Below are 27,178 nucleotides of genomic sequence, written 5' to 3' on the forward strand. Positions count from 1 at the left end.
TCTGAGTTCCTTAACAAGAGCTAGATTGTACTTGTGGCATCAAGCTGTACAGACTCACACATCACATCTCAATGATTTCATCAGCTAGTTTAAGTATGCTACAGCCTGACATCCTGGGATGGAGAAGAGAAATATAGTCCCTAACGCAGAGTGGGAGGTTAGAGTATGTGCAAATATTGAGATTGCTCTAAGTGTCCAGGCTGCCCACCTTCTGGGGTTGACAGCTCACTGCTCACATGTGCTCTTTCTGGTTGGCTCCAGGTAGTATATATAACCATATATAATATATATAGTTATAGTTGGCTTCTGAGGTGATGATTGCCACTTTCTCTTTTGTTGCTTTTGTGACAGAGAAAAAAGTCTGTTTTTTCCCCTATGTGGTAGCTCGGTTGGCTAAAGGGGATTTTTAAGAACAGGAAAGCCACAACTCTTGTGTTTCACTTCTGAGGTATGACGTGTAGGCAAGGCTTTAAGTGAAACCCTGAATTTCTGTGATGATTGCTGAACAGGACAGAGAGGAAGGAGGGTGCCTCTGGACACATGGAGCAGTAACAGGATATTAAATAAATTTAGTTAAATGCATTCAGATTCAGTCTGCCCTAGAAACTTCTCGGAATGAGGCAGGAGATGCACCCAAAAAAAAGGGATCTGGGAAGGGCAAAACACTGTCACTGACAGTCCCTTCTACATCAGGGTTTTTCCCATGGATGGTGCCTCAGAATGGTGAGCTGGCAACAAGAAGCTTTGATCAGTGAGCTAAAACCTGCAGATGGAAGAGGGATTGTTCTGACAGGAGTAGGTTAGGACAGTGTGGCTGGTGGCCTACTTGGAGACTGTGTAGACCAGGAAGATTTTGCAAAGTTTCATTTGCTGCTAGCCTGAGGTTTTCTTCTTCTTCCCCTTTCAAGTTCCTCAGGCCAGTGTCTCTATTATCCGTGGCCCACACCACATTATTCTAACTCCATGCAGTAACAAAGGAACAACCTGCCCACTCATTAAACCAATGCAAGCATTAAGAACGAGTCTGAAGAGGAAGCAAGCTGGACCTTCAGCCTCAGATTACCAAGAGCTTGTCTGCCAGCGTGCAACATTTGGCATCCAGCCATTGTGCTGCTCATCTTCTGGGTCCCTAGACACAGGCCTCCCCTATTTATGAGGCCATTTCTCTTTGTTCATTCTGGTGGCACCAAAGACACTTTTCCTAACTCTTGCATGCCTTGGCAAATCCTGTGCGGTTTGGTTTGGAGGTCCTTTTGCACTGGTGTAGAAATAATTGATTCTGACCCTTTCACATGCAGCTGTGACTTGCAGCAGGATCACCTGAACGCACCCAGTTTGCTTGCACAGTGATATCTGATTTTGCTTGTTCTGTCCGGCCACCTTTGCAGTGAGTCAGACATCTCTGAGTAACTCCATCTGCCTCCTGGCTTTCACTCCCAGGAAGTGAGACCAAAGGAGACTCCCCTGTGGCCCACCCTAAGGTGTGGAATGTGAAGTTAGCCTGAGGCAGAGTCTGCTCTGAGCTCCTTTCTTCTCCCCAGTGTAATGCTCTGATGGAAAGGATGGCCTTGGTTACTTGGACAAGAATAAGCCTTCTTGTAAACAGTCGGAGGTTGGGGTTTTTTTCCACTTAAACAATGCAAAGTGTAATGATCCAAGTGTCAGGGTAGCTGTAGTGTTGGCCTTTTAGTTGCCAACTGAATCAACATGGCTGTCTCTCCCAAGAGTTTGGTGACCTTTTTTCTTTTTCCTCTATCCTCTTTCCCTGTGTTCTGCTAGGGAGAACTTCTGTGTGGACACTGAAAACTGTATATAAATATGTCTGTGCCACTAACCAAATAATTCTTGACCTAATTAAGCAGAGCTTCCTTTGGCAAAAGCTCAGCTGGCAGTGGCATGCCACTTTTGTGATAGTTTTCATAAACAGCTGTAATAAAAGCAGCTGCATTACTTTGATGCTGCATGTGAGGGCCTGGTAGGATCCTGCATGCTCATTACAGAGAGCCTCAGAGCTGGATTTTGGGGGATGGTGCTCGAAAACCTGCAGAGGGGTTTCCCATTAGCCTGAAGTTACACGGGTGCTGCCCACAAGAAAAGACTGACTCGCTCTCTCTTAATGAGGCCTTTTCCTGTAGTACTGGATGCTGCTTTCACTCTTCAACAATTTTGGCCCACCACTTTCACAGCTTGTGGACTAGGCAGGTATTTCTGAAAGCACTCACCTGAATAACCACTTTTTTTGTTGTTCTTTCCCTTGCCCAGGGAGGTGCTCTGCTGCCTTTCTGTGATGCACTTACCCCGTGGTCAGCTCAGGGCAGCTCAGTCAGGGTGACTCATGCTGGCTTGCAGTGCATGATCCCTCGACCTCCGTGACCCCAAATAATTTCAGCACAGAATGGGATTTGCCCTGGCATGAAAATGAGCATGGAGAGAAGGGTATCACGATTCCCAGGAACATACAGGCAGGTGACTGCTGGGAGCTTTGGAGAAAAGGCAAGCAGCAGGGAAGACAGGGCTACCCTGTTTCCACAGCAGTCCCTGCTTGGTACCTGCTGCTTTGCCCTCTGGCAGCTGCCCTGCTCCTCCAGGGGAGGTTTCCATGGATCCTGTGGTCCCCCTGGGGACAGCAGCTTTCTTCAGTGCATTCAGTGGGGAAGTGCTGAGAAGTTTTGCAGATTGCCTGAGTTGCAAACCCTGTGACCATGAGAGAAGACCCTGCACAGCTGCTTGCACCCTGCAAAATAGGAACTGTGATACTTGGTGCCTTTCTAGTACCTCAATAAGTGGTATGGCAATAAAATATGTGTATTTTTAATCCTACAGCTGGCTCTGGCAGTGTCACAGAGACACATTATTTGCCTGGGAGAGATGGAGACTCCAGACTGAATGAGATGCAATCTCTTGTCAAAGGCATCTTGTATTTTCTCTGTATTCCTTTATTGTCCTGATCTGTGATAGAGGTTTATGCTTTATCTTATGATGAGTTATGCCTGGATAACTTGCACAAAACTTGAATAAAAGTTTTCCTTGTGGAATGTGGTCCCTGTTCCTCTCTGACCATACCCGAAATACAACATACCCTTGAAGTCAGCTAGCAGTGTTTGCACAAACTAGAGCTGTACTGCTGATTAAGAAGTTCCAAATGAAGGAGAAAATGGAAGTATTTTAACCAAAATACAGAAGTATTCAGTCCACATGAAACATGTTACCATGTTAAGTTTCAAGAGTGTCACCTTTAAACAGCCAAGTGTCTTGAGTTAGGTGTTTCTGCTACATGGAGAATTTGAGTAAGCACGTCTAACTCCAGGAATTCTGCCAAAGCAGGTTTAATACTCCTACGTATGCAAAAAAGCTGGTCTTGGGAGAAGCAGATGCTGCAGCAGAGCAGTTGTGAGAGCAGGGCTAGGCTGCACCAGAGATTTTAGTTCTATTTCAGTAACAGCTGCTTAGAACAGGCATTTGGGACATTGTAAAAATACTGGGTTTTTTATGTATTCATCTAGCTGAGGTGATCTGGGCCCCAGACTGGCTGAGGGGCTTTGAGGAATGATGGCTCTGGGGTCAGCCACAGGTTTTACCATTTCCTCTTGATACCAGTCGTGACTATGCCGTGAAATTGATACGAGATAATGTACAGGTTTTCTTCCTGATTAACCAAACGGATGCATCTTGCTGCAATTATCATCCTTCATTTAGCATTTCAAGGCCACTTACCCCCTTCCGCAGACATTGAGGGCTCAGTGCAGTCACTCCTGGCCAAACCCTGCAGGCAGTGCAAGGGCACCCAGCCCTGGCTGTCAGAGCACTGATTCACCCACGATCCCACCCATCCTGTCTCACCCCTCACCCTGGCCCTTCTCAGGCATTCATCAGGAGAACTTTCCCCAGCTCCTGGGAGTGGGGATGCCCCTGCCCCAGGTGGGTTGGTGCTACCAAATGCAGCTGCAGGGGTGCTGCAGGTGTGGCACAGGTGTGCTGCAGGGGTGCTGAAGGGGTGGGGCTGAAGCAGAGACCAAGCTGTGCTCCAGTGTCAGCACCTTCCTGGTGGTGAACCACCTCCACAGGAGCATCTGCCCCGGTGGGAGGCAGGCACAGGGCCAGAGGGAGGAGGGCAGGGGCACAGCCGGGCACATACATGGATGAGGAGCTGGAGAGAAGAAGGGGAACAAGGGCTGTAACCCTGCTTGGACAGTGCGAGGTTCCTGCACTGCTGTCTATGGGGAAGAGAAAGCTGTGGGTTTACCATGGGTTTAAGCTTAGTGTGGCATGTGTGCCTGATGCCTGCTCCACTTCGGCAGGGTGAACACAGATATATTTTAACTGCTTCATATTTTATGCTGTTTTGTTTCTTTTGTTTCAGTTTGATTTCTTTTTATGTGACTGTGAAATTAGCTATACTTCACAGGGAGGCCTGGAATGAAGGTTTTGCAATGCATAAAATGTCTTTTTACTATTATTACTATGTTATGTACTTTTTAAAAACACCATTTGGTTTTCAAGGTGCTCCTTCTACCTTCCTCTCCTCTTCTCCCATTATTTGTAATCCAAAGGGTCTTTCTGGTTTATTGCACTGTGGTTACAGTAGTTTTGTGCATGTGTGTGGATGGATGTAGGTACTTGATTTTGTCACCTCTTATCCCATCCCATTCTTCAGTATAAAGTTGTTCTCACTCCCACCCCCAACAAACCCTGTGGGCCTAGTCTGCCTTCTCTTCCCTCCCTTCCCTTCCTCTCCCTTTTAACCATTGATTTATAAAATGTTGCTTTCTGGTACCTGCTAGCTGAAGAGACCCTCTGTGTCTGTTAAGGTGTTCAGTGCCATCTAGGACATTCTGCTGGAATAGAAGGTTTGACTGAGGCAAGGTCCTAGGGAAATGTTTCCTTGCCCTGCCCAAGTGTCCTGGATGCTCTACGTTCCCTCCAATGGCACCAGATCCCTAAGTATGCAACAAGATCTGTTCCCAGTGTATGAGTCTGCCTGGAAGTGTCCACATTTAAACAGAAGTGGTTTAAACTGAGATGGTATTTCCCCCATAGCCTCACTGCATGGCCTTTGTGGGGGTATCCCTTCTCACTGGGGGCCGTGCAGCACTTCACACTTCACAGAAATGTGTGTGTCACCTTGAGCACTCTGATCAGACCTCTGGGCTTTTGGTTCCCTGCACGTGGAAGGGGTGGCACATGGGGTAGGGCTGCATGATAGACACTTTCCCAGCAGGATGTGAACTTGTATGTGAACTGAGATGAATAATCAAACCCTCAGTTCTCATGAGACACATGATGTTGCAAGGAAACAGGAGACATCATGTGAATTTTTGAATACTTGAGATGGTGAGTTTTCATACAAAAAGGCTTTTTAAGAGCCAAATGGCCCAGTTGAAAGAGATCAGTGTATAGCTTGGACCTCTGATAGGGTTGAACTCTGCTCCACTCATCCCATTCCTCCATGCAAGGGATTGGAATTGACTCTGTGGTTTTCACTGAGTTTGCCCATCCTCAGCTCCTCAGCCCAGCTTCAGCCCTCTGATTCTTGTTTATTGAGTAATTGCTCTGATTGTTGTACCAGCCTCTGGATCCAGTTCGCACACAGGGGTGGAGCAAGGAACAGCATCTAGGCAGACTCACCAAACCTGAGCCCAGGCAACGGGGCTGAATCCTGCTCCACACTCCAGCCTGTATGAGCAGATGGCTTCCCAAAACCTCTCTTGAACTGATCCTGTGCAGGGAGGAATGGAAATACTTTCTCATGCTGCATTTTAGCTCTCTTAGAGAAAGGGAGATAAAAATTATACAGGGGAGGAAAGAGAGGTCTTCTTTCCCACTGGAGAACATCTAATTTTTGATCCTCCAGTTTAGACAAGGAATAAGGTGCCTATATTTGGGAGAAGATAATATAGCTGTGAAATGTGCTGTCATCATCTCCCTTACTAGCCAGGCTGGCTAGTGCTTTCTGCCAACACTGGTGTGTTTCTGCCACTACCTGTACGTGTACCCTTGCCATAACACTTCCCTTCTTAGTTTCCATTAGCCCTCAGTAAGCAGTTGTATGTCTTTGGGGGTCTTTACTTTGGGACCTGACACCTGCAGCTGTCAGCCTACCCCCAAGACTGAGGAAAGCCCTTTGACACGAGCAGCAGTGGCCTTGCAGCTTGAGAAGGCACAGCCAACATCACCTGTAAGGAGAGGGATCTCAGCAGGCTCGGCCAATTCCTCCCCAGTCCCCAGCAGTGACATTCCTCGGCAGCAGTCAGGTACTGGGGCAGTTCTGTGCTGCTGTAGGTACGATCTGGATCCAGTCCTCGGAGTGAGTGTTTGTGAAACTGAAGCGTGTGAACCTGTCCTGTGATCAGCAGACAAGCAGGCAGCCTTCCCCACAGCCTCCACCTCCTGAGCGCTGCTGTGCTGGGGAAGGGCTGCCTCGCTCCCTGAGGCTGGGCTGGGAAAAGATCCAGCAGCCAGGCTGAGGAAGGGCTGTGGTGCTGTGTGGCTGCCAGGAAATCTGAACCCTCCAGGCAGGTCTGAAGCTCAAATGAAGCTCATTAGGGCTCAGCTATATAAGGGGTTTCTCCTGTCTGATGGTATTGTATACGAGCTGTACACCTGCAATGTGCCCTGGCTCTTGTTTGCAGATCTGGGGAGTTTAGGCTTGGGTAGGCACTGTGCAAGCAGAAGAGGAAGAGCCAGACAGCCTCCTGTGCCCAGAGTACTGATGCTGGTGAAAAGGTGAACGTTTTATTCCAATGTTGCTTCTTATTAATTAAAAGGAAGAGGGTCTTTAGAATAGGTCTTCCTGCATTTCAGCTGCTTTTTATAAAGCCTCTGGAAAGTCTCCAGTCTGATAATGATGGGGGAATGCTGCTCCCAAGATGTATTTTGCATTAAGTGAGTCTGGGAGAATCGAGGTGGAGACAAGGATCTCAGGTGCAGAACCTACCAACTCCCACTTGCATGCTTTAGGAGTCATGCTCCATCTTGTGCTCTTTGTGATGCAATGAATGGTTCAAGCTGTGCTGAAAGCCCAGCCCAAATTCAGGAGTAGAAAGTAAACCCGCCCAGCTCCTTGCGGTTAGGAAAACGCCTGTGAAGTGAGGGAGGTGGGTTCAAAACCCTGAGGCTGGTAATGGAAACTAATTCAAGCATCTCGTTTGCTGGGCAAGCTCCCTTACCACAGAGCGAGCCTGCAGAGGGAGCAAGCTCCATCCAACAGAGGAAACGCTCGTGCACCACCTCACTGAGGAGCACCAGCAGCTCAGTTAAATCCCTAAGCTTGGTCTTCCCCACCCCTCCCTGCCTCCATGAAGGGTAGTCGCTCCCCCACCCCACAGCCTCTGTGTTCTGACACTTAACGTGTGATGTTGGGATCTGGTTCATTTTCCTGGCTAAAGCAATTACCTCCTTTCCTGCACCAGCTCAGGAAAGCCCATGTCCTGTATCGGATCTGGAGTACTATCAACACTGGATCCTTCCATCCTTTCCAAGTGTGGCTCTCTGTGACAATAGTGCTGGTTTTTAACCCCTTCTGATGTTGGAGTTGGGAAAGCCTGGGCTGCTCTGCTGCACAGGAGAGCAAACACTTTACAGACAATCTCTGATTGTCTCTTCCTGGGTGGCAGGGTCTGCACTTGCCAAGTTCACTCACACCTCCTTAGTCCAACATCAGGAACCAAGCAGACCCAAGAGGGATATATCCCTGACAGGAAGCAAGCTTCCTCATTCCCAAGCCAAGAGGTGCTTGAATCAGCATCCTTTGGGCACAGATAGTGCCTGTGTACCTGAAACCATTTGGGCTGAGTAAAGCACTGCCTGTAGCTCATCACAACATCGGTGTTGCCCACAGATTAATGACTTCAGGTGGTACTGGCAGCTTGGTACGATGTGAACTGCTGTGTTAACAAACCAACAGCCACTCCAGCCCAGCCTGGGCTGCGACAGCTCAGCTCAGACAGCTCATGGTGTTCCCCTTTCCTTCCTCAAGCAGCAGCAGAGAACTGTGTCACCACGAGGGCAGGATCTGCAGCTCTCAGGACAAGTGATGCTCAGGCACCACTCCATGCAGAATTCCGCACCCGAGCGCTGCGGCAGCCCTGACTGCAGGGATAATGTGCTGCTCTGTAGTTTGCCCTGAATATTCCCACCAGGTACAGGACTTACATGCAATCTGCGGTTTCAATGACCAGTTGCTAGATATTAAAATGATTTTGCATTCTCTGAGCTCTACTTCCCCAAATGACACGGTGGGAGTTGTTGTCACCCCACTGTTAACCCACTTTCCAAGTTACTGGAATGCTGAGCATCAAACATTCTTGTGGAGCCCAACCCCACTGCTGTGCTACTATGCCGTGGTGAGCCATAGGCATCTCTTCAAATGCATGTTCCTTAGAGAAGAGAGAACAGTGACTAATTTAGTTTCTGAATTTGTATCAGCACTTTAAAACGTCTAAACAATATGACCCCAAAACTTCAATTTTCTCCGTGCTCTGATGGAAAAGTCAGAGATGGAGGGATAGGCATTATGACTGTTCTAGCCACAGGGGCCCCTTAGGTGAGTTATTTCCCACCAGGCTCATTTCCTGTGCTGTCAGTCCACTTCACTCCACACCTTCAGCTAAAAATGGTGTTTTGAAAAACCTCCTGGGCAGTAATAGAATGAGTGTGGATCCAAGGATGCCACAGAGGGCTAAACAATTTCTTCTCTCATTTGAAAGCTAACCCTCTCAAATGCTCCAGAACTCATGCTGGATCCAGGGATATACGAAGAAACTGTCACCAGGCTGTAGCCTTAACTACTCGTCAGTAAAGACGTATAAAACAGGAAGGTTTAGCTGCTCAAAACTACCCTCTGAAAATGTAATGATCTAATTCAGAATTCTTCAATAATTGCCCAATTCCCATCAGAACAAGTGAGCAAGCACCTTCCCAAAGCTGAGCTCCGCAGACAGCAAGTCCCATAACTGAGAATATGGCTGGTTTCCTACAGGAAAAACGCAAGACCAGATATATTTCACACAGTGTTATTCACACATTTTCATTTTGATTTTTACAGTATATACATGTGAACATTACATTATTCAATACGAGCCACCTGGAGTCAAACCTAATCAAACTGGTCCGTAAACAATCTATATCAAAAAGCAATACTTGAGCAAAAAGTCTAGTGGTTCTACCCAAACCCTAAAATAGTTGAATGGAAATCCAGTGATTTTCATGTTCCTGGATAGAATTTGTGCACAAATGACCTCAGGAGAGCAAGTGGAAGATTATACTCAAGATATTGAAAGCACCAAGGATGACAGTTACAGGACTGTTTAAATTCAACCATGGCATGAGTGCTGCAGGGACAAAGTACAGGGACATGAAGAGTTTCTGCCTGGACATCCCGAAAGCCTGATGTACTGTCTTAGGTGTTGAAGAAAAGACTTCTATGTGGATTATAACACACAGCACAGGTACACAGGGTAAAGATAAAGATAGTCACTGAGGAGAATTGATGCGCCCAAGGAAGTGGCTCAGAAGTCATCCTTTGGGTGACTAGGGGAAAGCTCTGGCTCCAGTGACAGGGCTGGTACCTCTGGGGAGGAATTTTGTGAACTGCCATGCAAAAACTACTTGGCAATTAGAATTGTGCTTACTCAAAATAACGAGGCCTACTACTTCACTTCATGCAGGCACTGGAAGTAGGCCAGAAGAAACTTTCCCATTTGCCTATTAAGGAGTTATCACTACCATTAGAAACGCAGCGCCTCAGATCTCTGCTTCAGTAACAGTTATGTAACCCTGGTATCAACAGTAACATGACAGAATTCCTCATACAAGTTTATACCACTACTATTTTCTTTCTCATGATCACACCCCTACCAAAACAGCCTTTTATTTGATCAATGCTCAAGACGTTGTTTCCAAACTACCACGTTGATCAAAACTTAGGTCAAGCCATCCAAACGAACATTTTACACAAAATACTTACTTCAACAACATACAAAGCACTTTCTTTATCTTTCAGAAACTGAATATACAAAGTAAGCTTTTTCCAAAATATTTCCATAGGCAAAGGATTAAAAAGGATTTTAATTATACACATATGGTCACAATTCTGCCTTAAAAAGATCATTGGGAAATGTACATAAGGCCGCTTGTATATGTACATCATCTTTATGTTACTGTTACAATGTCATATGTCCAGAGAAAAAAATCGACAGTATCATACATATTTGCTTTACGCTGCGAGAAGGCTATTCAAAAATACAGTACTCTTCTGTACAAAAAATTCATGCCACATTTATTAAGATGGAAGAAGCATTGGTTTCTGCAATAACCAAGTATTTCAGTCCACTTCTTACTATGCTTATTTATCCTGATTTAAAATTTGAACAGATTGATTTCCCAAAGTGTCCATATGAACAGATTCAACAGCTATGTTATAAACAAAACATAATGTTTCTCACAATAGATAAAAAGAAAGCCAGTTCATATTTTTGAAACCATATAAAGATAGAATTTTAAAAAAATCACTCTTGATTTGCTGAAATAAATTTACATTATACAACACTATATGCCAGGGGGAAAGGAGGGAATGGGGATATGAATATACACTAAAATGCAAATTTTTGTCCCAAAAAGGAGTAAAACAAATTACATTTACAGCATGAAGGTTTACAAATGTACATCTGTACAACCAAGGTAAGCATCACTACTAAATTAGCAAGGCTTTGTAATAAACATCGAAACGAGAGATTTGTTTTCAAACTGTAAACTTACACCTATTAACTACACGTATACAATGCATATATTTATAGGAAGCAAAAAGCTATCTGAATATTTAATCAATCATGCTTAAATGTTGAGCTATCGAGTTTACTTTTCAGTGGCCCCTTCTCTTTATCATTACCTATTTTTCGCATCTACAGTGAGAAAGCAAAATAAATGCTCAACACTTTCAAATCCTTACAATTCTATATGCAAAATAAAAAAATACATATCTCTACTCTTCCTGCGTTGTAAAACTGACTGTAAAGTTAATACAGGGTTCAATCCTTTTCCAACAGAGTACTTTGCTGAATGGAAGTACCCACCATCATTTTAATCCCTCTACCTTGTACAACAATTAAATATATAAGTATATACAGCACTTTATTTTTAATACATCGCTAGAGAAAACCTTAGGGCATGATTTAAAAAAACCTGTATCCACAGCAAGTGCCAAAAACTTGTCTTTTAAAGTTTCCATCATTTTGTTCTTCCCTACTTTAATTTGCTGTGCCCTGTTTGTTATTTGGATAGGATGTTGTGAACCACCAAAATACAACTTAACTTTTCAACATGTTAAATAATGTTTATGCAGTTGATCAATTTTAATCTGGTATAAAAGACTTCACACAAAAGGGAAAAATAAGGATTAATTCTATATACAACTCTATAAACCTGTTGTGCTATGATGCTGGGTAGACCTACCAGATTGCAAGCCAGTGTATTAAAAGAATACTGTACTTTTTCCCTTTAAAAACTATTTCAGTGACTTTACAAGGTAAAAATTTACAAAATATGTGACAGCTATTTTGATACAATTACATCATATACAGGCATTCTGTGCTTTGCCAGCCATCCAATCTGATAGGTCTCCGGATCAGGGCTGGAAATATTTTTCTTATTTTTTTAACAATTCACTCCCCAAAAATATACACAAGAATAAAAATTTTACAAATGGATGAACAAAGTCAATAAATAGATTTAAAAAAATCAGAACATTTAGAGTTAAGTTGTAGGTTTTGATAATTCACAATTTAATTTTTCTTCCATTTCTCTTTGTCTTTTACAGCATCCCATTTGGTGGTCCACCAATTGGCCCCAGATCAGCACTGTTCTTCAGGTAATACTTTTCCAGCTTGGCCAGAATGTGTTTGCCATAGGTGTATTTACGCAGAGTTGTGATGTGGGGTCGAATCTGTAATAAGAAACATGTTTGTTTTTTTTTAACATCCACACTTTTAAGCAGAGGTGACTACACTTTGAAAAAATTATGCAAAAAGATGCCAGAAGCCAGTATTACAAAATGCTGGAAGTTTCTGGAAAGATGTAAAACTAGTGATTTTGACTCATCAAACAACTGATATTCCTGTTGCAGGAAAAGGGAGGCAGTACTTTGTGGAAGAGCCCTGTTGGTGACTGGGAGAAGTAGAGCTTCTGCAGGAATATCCTGGGCCCTGTGTTAAATAGCCTCGGGCCATTATGGCAACAGCACATTTCCCCATGTCTGGATATTCTTAAGTAGAAGTGTGCCTGTATGCTAGGAAGTATGGCAATCTCTTTTGGGGGAACTGCAGAGTGGATTTATACCCACAACCAGGAAATAAAAAGAGAAACCCATAATTTTTCAGTTATATTAGTAGTGATGACAGATACTACACTTTGCTGTTTAAAGTATTTTCACATAAAAAGCTGGCACAAAGGCAGGAGATGAAACCCAACTATTGAAACTTTCCTTTTTTAGCTCAGTGCTCAGAAAATGGAATGTTTTCTGCTTTACCAAGCTCTGCTGAGTGTCACAGCTATAGATGAAGTTCTAGATGACAGAAGCGTTGAGTTTTACATCTGCAGCGAAAGGTGCTCTGGCAGAGCAGCTCACACAGACATGTTTTGGAATCACTCCAAGAATGCACACACGTACCTTGTGCATTATGATCTTCCTCTGGGCGGGCTCGGCCATGTCAATCATCTTCTGCACGACGTAGTTGGCGTACTGGTCCTTCATCATGGTGTATAAGGCACTGTGAGGGCCGTCGTTCTGGCAGCACACCTCGTCGATCAGCAGCGCTCGCTCGGCGCGCGACGCGTGAGTCACGCACTTTTCTACCACGTTGCTGAAAAACAAGGCAGCTCTGATGGGACTGGAGGTGTAATGTTCTTTCAGGTAACCATTATCAATTTGTCTGGAAGTTTATAAGTTCTTCAGGGTTCTTAATGCCAGTAAACAGCATATTGCAAACCATCAATTCCTCATTTCCAAATCTCCAGTCTAATAACTGAGGAAGTCACAGGATTATATATCCCTATTATTTCACCCATGTGAAAAGGTTATGTTCTGATTATTTTGTAGGAGAGACTTCTCCACTGAACCTACATAGGTATACTGGACTTCAGGCTACAGATGTGTTCTAGCACATCTATTTTGGTTGTTGACACAACAGAGAATGTCAGATATGAAGATTTTGAATAAATGCACTTTTCAGGAGCATGACTACATCAGTGATTCCATCAAATATTATTTTGTAGACCTTCCAGTTGATTTCAGAAGCTGGGAAGGCCATCAAAGCTTGTAACACAGCAAAATGATCCCAGTCCTAAATTTGTGCTTTGGAATTTAAGCAAGTTAGAGGGTTATGAAGCATTCCGTTCAGGCAAAGAAAAATAAAATTCAAATAAACTAGTTTGCTAGCAACTTTTAAAACTAATGCCCCCATAATGTCAGTGCATTTCTACTTCATTTTGATGACTAGTCTCACTAAATCACCTAGAATGAATTTGGAGGTGCATTTTTCCTTCACAGAAGGCACATAATCCGTATTTTAGTAATAAGCATGAAAGGAGGAGTTTTAGGTTCAAATACAGAACAGTTCATGCCTCCTACAGCAGTCTTTCAGACTTCTAAGGCAGAAAATCTTTGTCAGACTGAACTATCACTTTTTAGAGCTAGCCTTGTTATACTTGCAAATTGCTAGGCTGGATTGAGGGTCAGCAAGTCCCAGCTTACTGTCATCAGCACATCACTCAAATTCCAGCAGAACTTTTCACCTGGCTCTGGGCATCTTCACATGAAAACTTGGAACCTGGTCCCTGCACTTGCACAAAGTGAACAAAAGCTATCCCATAAACCCTCATAACCTCCTTTGTTTTGCTACAGAACATTTACCTCTTCCCTTCCCCAAACCTAGTATAAAATATCACTATCATTCATCTCTATAAAAATATGGAATTTCAGGAGGTAAGATAAACAAGAAAAAAAATTGTACCCCTTTTATAACACAAGAAAAAAATCCAGTATTACAACTTTACAAGCTTTATGAATCTTTAGGATATGAAAGTTGTGCAATACCTGGCAAATTTGTGCTGACTCAGAGCTAGAACTTTTCCTCTTATTTCTGAAACAATTTTGCTTTTGTCTTCAGGACGACCATGCTCCAGTACATGTTGAATAACGTAATTTCCATATTGATCCTGAAAATAAGATTACTTCAATTTTCTTCTGTGTTCATACTAAGTAGTAAATACAGACCCTTTTGTACATGAGCATGAAGTATGAAATGACTATTTGCATGGATATAAGGAAAATAGAACATTGGCAACATTACAGAAGCAAAGTGATGCAAGAAATACTTTATCAAGAATTACTTAATGGACCACAAATTTTACATGAAAAATGTAAATAATCTGCAAAACCAGTGCTTTGCTAGAGTATCTTTTATCCTCTTAATGAAAGAAGTCCTCAAATTTAAAATCATACTTTAACAGCTGTTATATTCCCCTGAACACCAAGCTACAATCAAAAGTGTAAGAAAAAGGCTTTTTATATCTTCTTTGCCTCCCAACTTCCAAATTCATTTTCATTAAAACTATGGAAGGAAAGAAAAACAAAAAATCAATGTCTACAAAACTAAAAAGAGGCAAATGCATTTAAACTAGGATACAGGAGTAAATTATGGTAACAACAAAAACATCTAACGTGCATAAAAAAATGAGCATACATGTACTAACCTGCACTAGCTGTTCTGTGTGCTGATGCAGTTCCTCTAAGATTGGCAAAGTCTGCTCAGCAGTGCAGTGCTCCAGAATACGCTGAATTACTCTACAACCATATGGATGAGTTGAAAGCACAAATACCTTGAAAACAGGATTGCAAACTGAAGTTAAACCAACTGAAGCTCACACCTATTACAATATTGCTGCATTCAAAATGGAACTGAAGTTAAACCAACTACTATTAAAAAAAGTTTTGCCTGCCATGACCAGAATTCCATTTCCAGCAAAGATAAGAAAAAGATGAAAAAGCAGGTTTTTGTGTATCAAGGACTCCAGAAAACGTACAACTAAGAACCCAAGTGTTCCTTACAATGTTTCTAGCCTACATAGCTGGAAGTATGACCCTTAGTTAAACACTGTTCAACTTCTCAGCTTTCCTTTTTACTTTATTTTCAAATTTTAAGACTTTGACACTTATAAAAAGGAATTCAGTAACAGTGGCTGACTTTCACCAATTTCATGTTCTAGCATATACAATAAGCTCCCAGTTTCAGATACAAAGTTTGTGAATAACTACTCAAAACATACAGCCAACTCTTGCTTATCCCTTCTGCTTGCTTCTCCTGAAGCTACATTTGTGATTTGGGGATTAATTCCAAAAATTTCAGTGTTGATCAGGACTGAACATAGAATTTTGTATGATTAGGCATCAACTCAGATGAGAAGGAGAAAATGGTAAGTAATATCAAATAAGTGTGCCATTTTTCATTTGCCATTTCAGGTTAGCTACTATTTTCTATATATAATTACTTGGTGCTTAGGATGAATGTTCAGTAAATAAAAAAAGTCACGCTTGAGTCAAGGGGCTCTATTTACAGATTAAAAAATGCATTTCATGTACCTCATACACACTTTTTGGTGTAAAAACACTGAACTCTAGAAGCTCTGGTATGCAATTTAGTACTATGGATAACAATAATTCAGGTACTGCTGCTGTGTAAAATGAGAAAGATATTGTAGATTTTATTAGGAAATACATTTGGCCAACCATTAAAGTAAAATTTAGTTATATAGCCAAGTTAGTAAGATTTTTACAATTCTTCTCAAGACCATAAAAGTATACGCTTTTCTCAGAGGATTAAAATGTTATTTAGCTGCAGCACATACACTAGCCTGCAGCACAGTATCAATCTTACAGTAATAATGTTTTTTGGAAACAAAACAAAAACTCCAATCTGAAGTAAACAAATACCACACCCCCTTCACTCCACACTAGTCCATATGTAGGGAACAGACTAGTGAATTTCATCACTGCAGTTCCTTAAGGACTGACATTCATTGGGAAACACTGAGAGACACACGTGCAACACAAGCAACAGGAGAAAATGCAATTTTTAATGAAAAATATATACTAGAGAGCACACATATTATTATATCAAAAATGGCCCTGCCAAGAGTTGTGAAGGAAATGTGAAATGGTGATATCACAAAACATAAACACAAAGCCTGGGCACGCAAAGTCTCTTGTATGTATTTATATTATATAGATATTTATTATTATTTATAATACATCCAAATATGTCTTTCTAGAGCCTCCTCTCCAACAAATTCATTTTTTTTACAGCATATTAACTGTCTCTCCAACAGCTTTTCCTTGTCATCATCCCCTTTTTCATTCTACTCAAAATAAGCTGAGTGCAAAGTGGCAAACACTATCTTGTACATGCAAATAATGGACAAAGACCTGCAAATCTTTTTCTATGAAACCTAAGCAATCTGTAAAGGGGAAATGAGCCACTGACACTACCTGTCCTTTGAATGCATCAATGATGAACTGGAGCGACTGAGGCTGAACACACTCAATGCATTTTTGTACGACGTGGTTTCCATTTTGATCCTTCACGCACTTCAGAACATGGCCATCCAGCTCTTTCACCATTTCATTCTGGAAAAACAAAGATTATCCTTGTCTTTATGATGGCATTCCCCCCTGTCTTAAATAGGGAAAAATTTCATTTCATCCTGACTCCAACCCTCATATTCACTGGTGTTAACCATACACCTCAGTACTTTCATTTAAACAACCGTTTTAGTCCCTGTGATTTTTCATGATGAAGGGAATAATCAACAATTTAATCAAATAAAAAGAGGGATACAATAAAAATAAATAAATAAAATTTAAAAAGCGTTGCTCTAACTTACAATTACCTGCTGGTCAGGTGAGATTGACTCAAGTGCTTTCTGGATGACACGACAGCCATACATCTGGAGGGCCAGTGGCAGAACATGACCACGGATGCGTGTTGCTAGGGCTAACTTTTGATCCAGGCTTCCAAACTAAAAGAAAATAAATATGCTATTAGCAAATGAAGATATATTGCAGCATGCTGGAATTTACATGCCAGAGTAAGCATTTTCAAGATATTTGTAATATATCTTGGCTGTAATATTTGAATAATTTTTCACTTTGTATTTTGGTGGGGATATTTACCAGAAGCTTTTCTTTTCTAAATGCAACATTTTGTAATATTCCACATCCAGTTCACATACCTGCTATCAAATGCATGACCTTGAAAGACAACAGAAGAAATCAATATAGTTTATATTTGTCTGTCTGTAGGAATATTTAAGTGCAATAAACCATTTTTTCAAATAAATTATAGCGGCAAAATGATCACAGGTCACTATTATGTATGAATCCAAATCAGATTTTCTATCTCAAAACTTATACAGTGTATCTCACATCTTGTAAGAAAGGCCACAGAAGTGACCACATGGACAATCAGCTGGTGGCACAGCAATATTCCTGCAGCATTGCTGAGAATTGTCAAACTCCACACCTGTAGTCAGCTCTGAAGAAAGCTTGACCAACAACTTCATCTGCCTACCTACACAGTAAACTGAGGTCCTCTATTACATGTAAGGCCATGTGCACTTTTTTTCTTGAGAAGTGTCCTGCAGAATTAAGATGAAAACATCCAACTAACAACATATAACTGTGTATTCATCCAACTTAACATTACAGAAAAAATAGCAAATTATGACCCTTAAGCAAAATCAAGATCTTATATACCATATGTCAGTGACACTTGACAGAAAGTATTTTGTTTGGTTAATTAAAAAGGTGAGCACATTGTTTTATAGATTATTAAAAATTACATTCTTCTTTACAGCAAGTATTTTATTTCTTACTAGACATTTTCCAGCATCACTCTCTTCCCACCAGTTTGATATAGCCTTGATTTAAAGTACACTATACTAGATACCTTTCCTACATGTAACTTTTCCCAGGACACAGGTATTTTTTCTTCTCTCTGCAGCCAGATCTTGTAATTCTTTGATAAAGTCTTTTTTTTTTTTTTTAACTACAGTTTTTAAGAGAGAACAAATCTGTTTTAAATACTAGTTGTAGTAATATTGGATGTATCTTATGATAGATACCCCTTACTCAAAATTCTTCTGCCTCAATACATTTTATGGGAGTTTCCTCATACATAGCACCAGATGAAGTCCACACAACTGTTTGAGCACAAGGGCATTTTCCAGACCCATTCTGTACCATGATGCAGTAACCACTAAAAAGCATCTTTCGAATATTTATGCTCCCTTTCATCTGTTGAAAGTCTCTCTAAGTTATGCTCAGAGGTTTGTGAAGCCTCAATGTGCAGCCTGTGCATTCACTAGTGTTTACCAACATATGCACCACCAGCGTAAGGAGAAACACATCCATTATGGCAAAAAACACTGGATACAGAACAGAAAATACCTATGCAGAGTTACACACTTGAGTTCTGTGGAAGTCGTGCAGAATTCTGCTATGGTGTTACAGAAAAGACCAGTTAAATTTAACCAGATTTACAGCACTTCATTTGCATGTCCATCCATACACTCAGTGCTATGCTTACCTCAAAGAACTTCTGTATTACATAGTTTCCAAACACATCAGTCATCAACTGATAGGCTGCTTGCAGGATCTCATTAAATACCATCTGGCGCTCAGCTGGAGTAGCTCGCTCCAGCTTTTGCTGTATAAATCTAAGGGCAGAAAAAGGTACATTATGCTTTGCATTAACAACAGGAAAACCTCTCAAACACTGTTTCAATGAGACACCTCAATATTCGAAAGAAAGCAGTCAACATTTATAAAATTTATTAAAATGAAAGTAGTGCCTTTGCATATAAAAGGATACATTTTAGTAAAATTAAGACTTGAAAACTTTCATTTGAAAAGCATTAAAGATGAAAAGAATAACAGTAACTAAGTACCTGATGATGTACTAACAAAAAAGAGTTTTACATTCCAGATGCCACATATTTTGTTTTCTTAATCAACGCCTTTTTGATACCTTAATACTTGAGTTTACAAGTCTAGTTATGAGCTATTTCTACACTAAGAACTTCTATAGGCAGCTAAATCAATACTACTTTTATAATGAAATTTCTTAGAGAAGGTCAGCCTAAGAACGTGTGCTCCAATTAAGATGCTTTGAATTAAGATGACAAACATCTCATTCAAAAGTTTGATGTTCGTAAAACAATATCAAAGCAGTAAAATATTATTAACTATTCCTATAATAATTACCTAGAACCATGCTGGTCTTGGGAAAATTCAACAATGTGTCCAACAAGGTCCCTTAGTTGAAGATTGGGGAAACGATTGTTTCTGAAATCTTCCAGCAATCGGCTGCGTCCAGAAGGCATAATGTCAGACCTGCTGTAGCGGAGGCGCGAGGGAGGGAAGAGCTGGCTGGTGGAGCTAAAGAGACTGGAGGTGCTCGCCGCACTGCGATACTTGGCTTCGGCGCCGGGGGCTGCAGAAATATAGCGACCACTACCATTTGTCAGTCCTCCTACAAGGAAGCAGCTCTGTCAGTAACAGCCGTGAGGAAAATAAGCAACAGCAAAAACAGCAAGTGAAACTAAAACTACGGATACACCCTGGAGCCAAAGAAAACAACGGTGTTGTCTTGTTATTTTTATTTACCTCATTTATGGCTGGAGGAGTTAGATAGCTTTATCTTGCAATAAATAAAACCATTCTCCTCCTCATTTTTATTTTATCTGAAGGGCACCAGGAAAAGAAATGTCATTAGAAGAATATATCAAGGCAGGTAAAGTGAGCACCCACTCAGCCTTAGAGAAACTTTAGAACTGGGTGGGCCTTAAGCTTAGTGGGCAGATTTCCACTTCACGAGTCATACTGGCTTACACCCTTGTTAGTAGTCTTGAAGTTAGCCAATTGTGTCAAAATAGACCATGAAATCTGAACTACCCTTCAGTCCCTACTGAGATACCTTTTCAGCTTACAGCATGTTAAGGGCATTTTTGGAGAGGCACATGTAGGCCTCTTGTCAAGCTGTACCTGTCCTGCAGGTTACTTGATGACTTCAGCATCCCAAGCTTTCAATCTGGTACCTCTTTTCAGCACTAAGTATTTCAAACCAGGTAACTAAGAATGCTCTACTTAATTACCAATCAACCACAGATATATCAAACTGAAGCTCCTTTTATTAACATGAAGTCCTTTCCTTGCTGCACAAACACTCAAATCGTTTTCACTTCATCCTTCCTTTACTTTCTAAGAATTGAATTGCCTTACTGTGTCTAGGTCATACTCCTGTTTGCTAGTGATTCCACCTACAGCTCCTGTCACTCTACAGCCCTGTGCATTTCTCCTCATACCCTGCTCTCTGAGCAGTTCGTGTCACTCTGAACTCCTTCAGCAGGCCTCTCCCCTCCACTTTACAACAGGCAGCAATTATCATAAAAAGCATCCACAGCATCTTTCCCACCTGCTGTAAGATTTTTTTGAGGGATATTCTTACTATACTACAAGCAGAAATACTCAAAGACAATTCCCGCATAGAAACCCCAATTCTACTACTAAAACCAAACTAAGGAAAGAAAAAACTAAACACTCCCTAAAAGTATTGACTATGAATTGGAAAAGGAAAGCATTTTGTCTCCCTATCTAGGAAGTGACATTGTAATTAAAGCCCCTTCAAAGTCAACAGAATAAATATCTACATTTGAATTTAAAACAAATTGCAGTATGTGCTGTTTGAATGGTGCTCTATCACAAACTTCATTAAAAAAACCAAAAACAAACAAACAAACAAAAAAACCCCAAAAAACAAACCCAGCTGACTGTGCCCCAGCCAAGCCTTCTTTTGGTTCCAAATATTTATAAGGCCAGGCAACAACAGTGTTACCAGTGTTACAGTGGACTGGCAGTGTATTAATGGTAAAGTTATTTTTCCCAAAAGGTCAAATTCTAGAGTACCAGAATCTCAGATGTTAGTGCTCTGCAAGACACATCAAGCATCACATTTATTGCAGTGTATAGTATTATGCCCTAAAATAGAAATAATTAGTATTTATTTTAAAATTAGTCTTCAAAATTCTGTGATAAACATCAATAAATACTTTATGCCCCACAATACCTTTTAAAAACACTGGGTTTTCTTTTAAATGAAAGCCTCTTAATTCTCTAGAGCCAGGAAAATCAAAGTTTTGTAACTATCATTTTTAGTTTCCATTGACAAACACTATGGTACTAACAAAGAAAAGGAAAAAAAAACCCAACATTCTGCAGGTGAAGCAGTGTGCAGAATGATGCTCTGACATAATTTCTCCTATAGGAATGGACTTCTAAAGAACAAAAACAGTTATGCAGCTGAAATGATGGTATTTGTCATCTGGACTATGTAAATACAGCAGTGCAATCCTGGCTTCCCTGTACATGCTGTGCAGTAACACTATTTAGTATCACGAGAGGGCACCAGAGCCCATCTGAAAGGAAATTACAGGCTACTTTCCTGTTGCAACATCTCTGTTACTCCACTGATCACATGCTCAATTCTGTGCCAGAAACTAATAGGGCAGTTTTGATCACATGCTCACAGTCAACAGACACAGTCATAGAATTGCACATGTGAATCAGGAATTGTTTCAGCTTGGTTTTTTTTTTAACTAAGCCTTCATCTCTATAAATTAAATGCAACAATTCATCCAGCAACTAAAAGAGAAATTAAGAAACTTGGTAGCTTTTAACGAATATGCTATATATGTGTAATATACATTTCCTGCTCAGAATTATTATGTCTTTTTTCAGTCTAATTTGGGAACTATCACTTTTTAAGACTTGTAAGACAACTATGCTGCAACTGGGAGGCTCCTGTCTAGCCTGTGAGTCTATTTCAGACAATCACGTTAAGCAGGACAATAATACAGGAAGGCTGTATTAAGTAAGCACATCCATTGTGCCTAGAAGAACCTGTGGTACTCAGAACCTTGTAATACACTGGATACTATTATAAAAAAAAGTAATTTAATTAGTAATTAGCTTTTCTTTTCACATAACCTTTAATTACAGCAACATTATGGCTCAGTGGTTTGAAAAACAGTAAAACTCCCAAAATAAAGGCATACTGTCTTTAGGTACTTATTACATGCAGACATAATTGTGAATACAATGGCCTAATTTCTTCACCAAACTAGGAAAGTAACAGTCGATGTCTTTTAAGTTATTTGGGGAACATACCCTACTGAATAAAGCACTGAAAAATTAAAATACTTATTAGATATCAGTATAGGCACACAATTCCAAACTCTTGGTGAATTAAGTGTTCATTTTTCAGATAATCAATTAGCTATCACTTCTGATCTCATAAAACAAGGATTTCCAAAGCACTGAGTAGTATTAAGTTGTTTTACAGTTAATTGAACCTAAACCCCCGTGGCTAATCCATAGGGAGGAAAAGATAGAGAGATATAAAGGGGCTACAGATCACCTAAATCAGAGCCTAGGTTTCAAGGACACAAAGCATGTTAAATTATTAACTCCTTAACATATTTAGTGTTAAGGAGAACATGAAAAAAACATTAAAAATTAGATCCAGACACATTTATTTTGACAACATTAGTCTGTTAGTACTTATCAAAGTATTTTTTCAATTATTTCTAATAAAGATAGAAAACATATCTACTGCAGTTATTCATTTACATGTTTCAGCAGTATTTTCAAGTAACACACAGACATGTATATAAATGCTTTAAACTTAGTTTTTATGAAGTATCTATTTGTTTATCTGTAAAAATCTCATCCTAAGCTAAACGCCTCATCTATATATGGAAAATAGAATTACAGATATCTCTGCATATTTTAGGAATCAATGGACATGTTTATTATGACTGGTTTACTGTAGCCCTACAGAGGAGGGGACACAGCTGAGGCAATGCAAAGCTCGCCATAGCCTTTACTCTTACTCAGAATGACCATCTCTGACAGTGAAACATCAATCCCAACTGCTAACAAGCTTGGCTCACAACACACAGGAAATAATTACGTCCAAAAGCCCAAATTTTAGAAATTCTGCTCTACACCAAAACTCTACTCTTAAAATGCTGCAATATACCATCAAACAGGGTAAGGACTACCAATCTAAAAGGATTTTTCATGACAACAGAAAAACACTTCCTCTTGCAGCTCCTTGTATTTGGGAGTGAAAGGGTAGTTCAAATTCATGACCTTACTGCTCCAACTGATTACAGTAAAGAAGCAGTTACAGACAACTCACAAATCCCTTCAAATACAGGAAAACTGACACTAGCACAAAGTCATTAGCACATTCCTATTTTAGGATGTTGGATAAAAGTTGGTGAGAAAAGATAAAAACAGTAAAATATCACAAATTTCTTGTAAAAGGGAAATTGTTCTTTTAAGCTACAAATTGCAGCAGTGTCTGACAAAGGGGTTATAAAACCATGCACCCTTTCCCAGTGTTGTGCTCTAGATTCTCTGAAAGCGGAGCAACCGAGTTTGAGGCCCATTTTAAAACAAGAGTTAAACTTAGCTGAACCTGTTGGTACAAGCAGGCAGGACAAGTTTGGAAGGTGGAGGGAGAGCTGCATTTGACAGGCATTATCAGAATACCAATGGAAACTGCATGCAGACATGAACTTACAATGTTGTTCTACTCTGAAAAGTGACTACATGGTATCCAAACCCTTCTTCCAATACACTCCCTGTTTGATTTCAGTTATAACTTCTCACTTGGTGAGAAAGCTTTGATTTTTTTACTTTCATTTTTCGTATGTGAGAACAAGACATGCTTCCAAGAGTAGTTGATGAACACACCAAAATAAATATAACAAGACAGATAATTAACTGCAGAAATAGTCTTAAACTCTGAGATGGTGCACTTAGAATGCATCTGTGCAAAAATATGGCACAGGGCAGAAAGGTTGAAAAAAAATTACTGCATTTTTCTGCATTTTTTGTGAAAGCAAATATCCAAAAGACTTCCATTTCCAAATTTCAGGCTGATTTTGCAATATATCAAAAAGTTTATCAGTAATCAAGGTCCACTTCACTTGCAGGATGAAGAGGACAGACAGAAGCCAACAAGGTTGTGTCAATTTTCAGAGTACAACTGTATATTCTGGCAGTTACACACTTATCTAGTATATGATTTTAACAAGCTGTTAGGCTTAGTTCACACTGCCAAACAGTTCAAAATGGGTCAAAGTCAGTATTTAGCAATTTCCGTGGATAGAGGCAATCCTCTATACTGATCACAGCCTATTTTCTCAGAACTGAAAAAAAAGTCTTTTAACATTTATCAAATATGAAACAAACAAAACTTTGAATGCTTTAAATTTTAGATAATGCCTTCCAAAATTTGGTTTAAGTATAGTTTTCAGAAATATGAAAACTATGGTGAGAGTACTTTGAAAAGAAAGAAAGAAAAAGATTTCCATGATAACCCCATTGTCAGATGTTCAGAACTTTCTCAAAAGCCTCCATTTGGGCTGAAACTTTCCATGCTTGGTCTCAGCCCAAAGGTGCACTTTGTAGACCTGAAAAAGGAAAAAAGGTAAGTAAAAAAAAATAAAACGTGCTGAAACATCCCCTTGCCCAGTTTTATTTCGGGTATTCAGCACTTAAACTTGAAGGGGATACTGTACTGCAAATGTAATGTATTTTAATTATTTAACCTTGTTATACAAATGACTCACACATTTCTCACTTAAGGTGTATTCTGGTAGGCATTTAAATTTTTTTTTCCTGTTTTATTTATATTTTTTTTCCTGCACTAAGAAGTATAGGGAATTATGCTGCCTATTGCAAGCATGGAACTGGAGCAGCTGGCAACTCAATCTTGAATTACATCCAGTTTCACTGTATGATTTTAGCATCCAAATTAATAGACTGCAAATATTTGCAGCAGAAAAGAAAAACTGTATTAGGTAACCTCAGGTTAGAGGCATTATCTTCTAAATATATTGTATACTGTAGTGGGGTTTCTTTAGATCCTTTATTTTTATGTTATTTTAATTTATTTTTTTTAAAGAAAGGTTGAGCTCCCATGTCATCTTATTGGCCAAAAAAACATTTGAGAAATTATTTTCAGCATTGCTTAAAAAATACATCCAATAATAGAGAGCCACCACTAACAATGCCTTCACTATTTCTTTGACAAATGCTTTTCTTTTGTCTCCTTCCATCAGCCTGGTGATAAACTGCTGTCTTCCTGGCAAAGCATCTGGGCCATGAAGTTGACTGATTCAAAAATCACCTTGCAATACATTTTACATTGAGAGAGAGCACTGCTCACTTTACTTTATCACGGCAAGGGGCATTAATGAAAGTCACTTCACTGTTAAACACATCATCTAAAATGTCCTTAAAGAGGTAACAAAGTGGAGGAGAAACAAAAATAATGCACCTTTGCTTGTCATACTGTGGAAACATAATAGAAAAAGGACCAATAATTCTTACTGGGCTCTCTATTGGGCTTCTGCAAGGGAAGAAAAATCAGTTGTTGGCCCGATACTGCCAAAAGCTGAGTGCCTTCCACTGTCAAATCAATGAGCATCTGAACGTGCTCTTCACCTTTCAGGAATGGCCCCTCTTCATTACAAAACTGTTTAACAGCAAAGGTAATGTGACATCTCTTATGCAACATATATTTTACACATAGAAATACATACACACATACAAACAAAAAGTGTTTTTTTGGTTTTTTGTTTTTGTTTTTTTTTACCTAAATGCAAACTGGATGAGGATCCATGTGATGAAAGTGATGGCGGTGGCGTAAGTGAATGTCCTGGCGTTTGGCTTGGCAGAGGCATGCCTATTGGACTTGGAGAGGAGGAAAATCCCAGACTATTGTAAAATGGCTGCCCTATGGGTGCTAGGCTGCTACTAGATCTTTTGTACAAGTCAGAGCTAGTAGATAGAGAATCTCTCCTTGTGGCACTACTACTTGAAGAACTGCCAACTGAAGAAGAAATAAAAAGACCCTAATTACAAAGTGTCAACTGAATAAAACCTATCCCCAACTACAGCTGGGCAACAACAGATGCGATCACAATAATTACAGCAATCGTTATGACAAAGACAATTACTGTGATAACCACACATGCTTTTAAGTAAATCTAAGTGGGTATAAACATACCACTGGCAAGTAATTTCACCAACAACCATGTCTTTCAACATTTCACACTAGACTTCTCACAGTAACATTGCAGTACTCTGTTTTAAATGCCTGACTTCAGGCTTTGGGACAAATACGGAATTCATAAGATTAGATTACACTGTCACTTTATAGAATAAATGATTCTAAAAATATCGCCACTAAATTATTTGATAATTTTTTTTTCCACCATAAATTATCAGTCAGACAGTGACACTCATTTCAGGAAAAAGTCTAGAGGAAATTAGTTGTTTAAGGATTCACAAAATAATTTATATTGATGTTCAGCAGTTAATGAACTTCCTCATTTGTGAACCCCTCACCTGTAGGAAAAAAATGACTACTTTAAATTCCCTATGAGAATTATGACTCTCAAAGAAGTGTTTTGAAAAGATACTATAAAAAGGGAATAGGTCAAGAAAGAAGATGAGAAGCACAGCAGAGATAGGAAAATTAGGTGAGAAATTAAAAACGTGCTTTTACTGCTATCAGTGTTTCTGCAAGTCAAATTAGACTAGAGGCTTTGGATAACAGTGTGTTAGTGAAGGACTGGTTATCCTGCACCGCATCGTTGAGCAGGGCGATGAGCAGTCTAGGACAAATTAGGAGAACAATAAAAAGTTTTTAGAAATGTTAAATTCTAGTACCAGCTGCATACTAGTGAAGAGTGCCCGTTTTGAATACTTAACATTATTATACTCATGAACCAAACCAAGATTATGGATATTTTAATAACAAATATCTTTCTTAAACTGAATTTGGAAAATTGATTATTATTACTGACTACTTCAACTTAAAAAGGTTAGAATTTTTACTTCCATTAGCTTTATCCTTTTCAAGTACCTTCCTATTAAAGTTGGCAGCATGGCACAATATAAAGGTCGCCTGAAACTTCCCATTTTAAGACACTAATTTGTTTTCTCATAACATTAACAACTTGGATAATATTTTTCATGGGAGGAACTTGC

The 27,178-nt window shown here is 40.0% G+C and overlaps 1 protein-coding gene across 9 annotated transcripts in view; it reads right to left on the bottom strand.

Moving 5' to 3' along the window:
- Positions 1-8,995: 8,995 nt before the first annotated feature.
- Positions 8,996-27,178, bottom strand: part of PUM2 (pumilio RNA binding family member 2) — a 74,157-nt gene continuing 55,974 nt past the window's right edge. For 5 of the 9 annotated variants that reach the window (XM_014894925.2, XM_014894924.2, XM_014894926.2 and 2 more), the window contains 9 exons: positions 25,779-26,015; positions 19,313-19,580; positions 18,636-18,765; positions 16,933-17,067; positions 16,538-16,675; positions 14,746-14,871; positions 14,087-14,208; positions 12,662-12,854; positions 8,996-11,938 (listed from right to left, as the gene is read on the bottom strand). In XM_014894925.2, the coding sequence (XP_014750411.1) occupies positions 11,807-11,938; positions 12,662-12,854; positions 14,087-14,208; positions 14,746-14,871; positions 16,538-16,675; positions 16,933-17,067; positions 18,636-18,765; positions 19,313-19,580; positions 25,779-26,015 (1,481 nt within the window). In that variant the 3' untranslated portion in view covers positions 8,996-11,806. The remainder of the gene's footprint in view (positions 11,939-12,661; positions 12,855-14,086; positions 14,209-14,745; positions 14,872-16,537; positions 16,676-16,932; positions 17,068-18,635; positions 18,766-19,312; positions 19,581-25,778; positions 26,016-27,178) is intronic. The other 4 variants (XM_088162459.1, XM_014894929.2, XM_014894933.2 and 1 more) reach the window with 3 other exon arrangements.

The sequence above is a fragment of the Sturnus vulgaris genome, chromosome 3 (assembly GCF_052056855.1).
Source record: "Sturnus vulgaris isolate bStuVul1 chromosome 3, bStuVul1.hap1, whole genome shotgun sequence".
Taxonomy (NCBI): Eukaryota; Metazoa; Chordata; class Aves; order Passeriformes; family Sturnidae; genus Sturnus; species Sturnus vulgaris.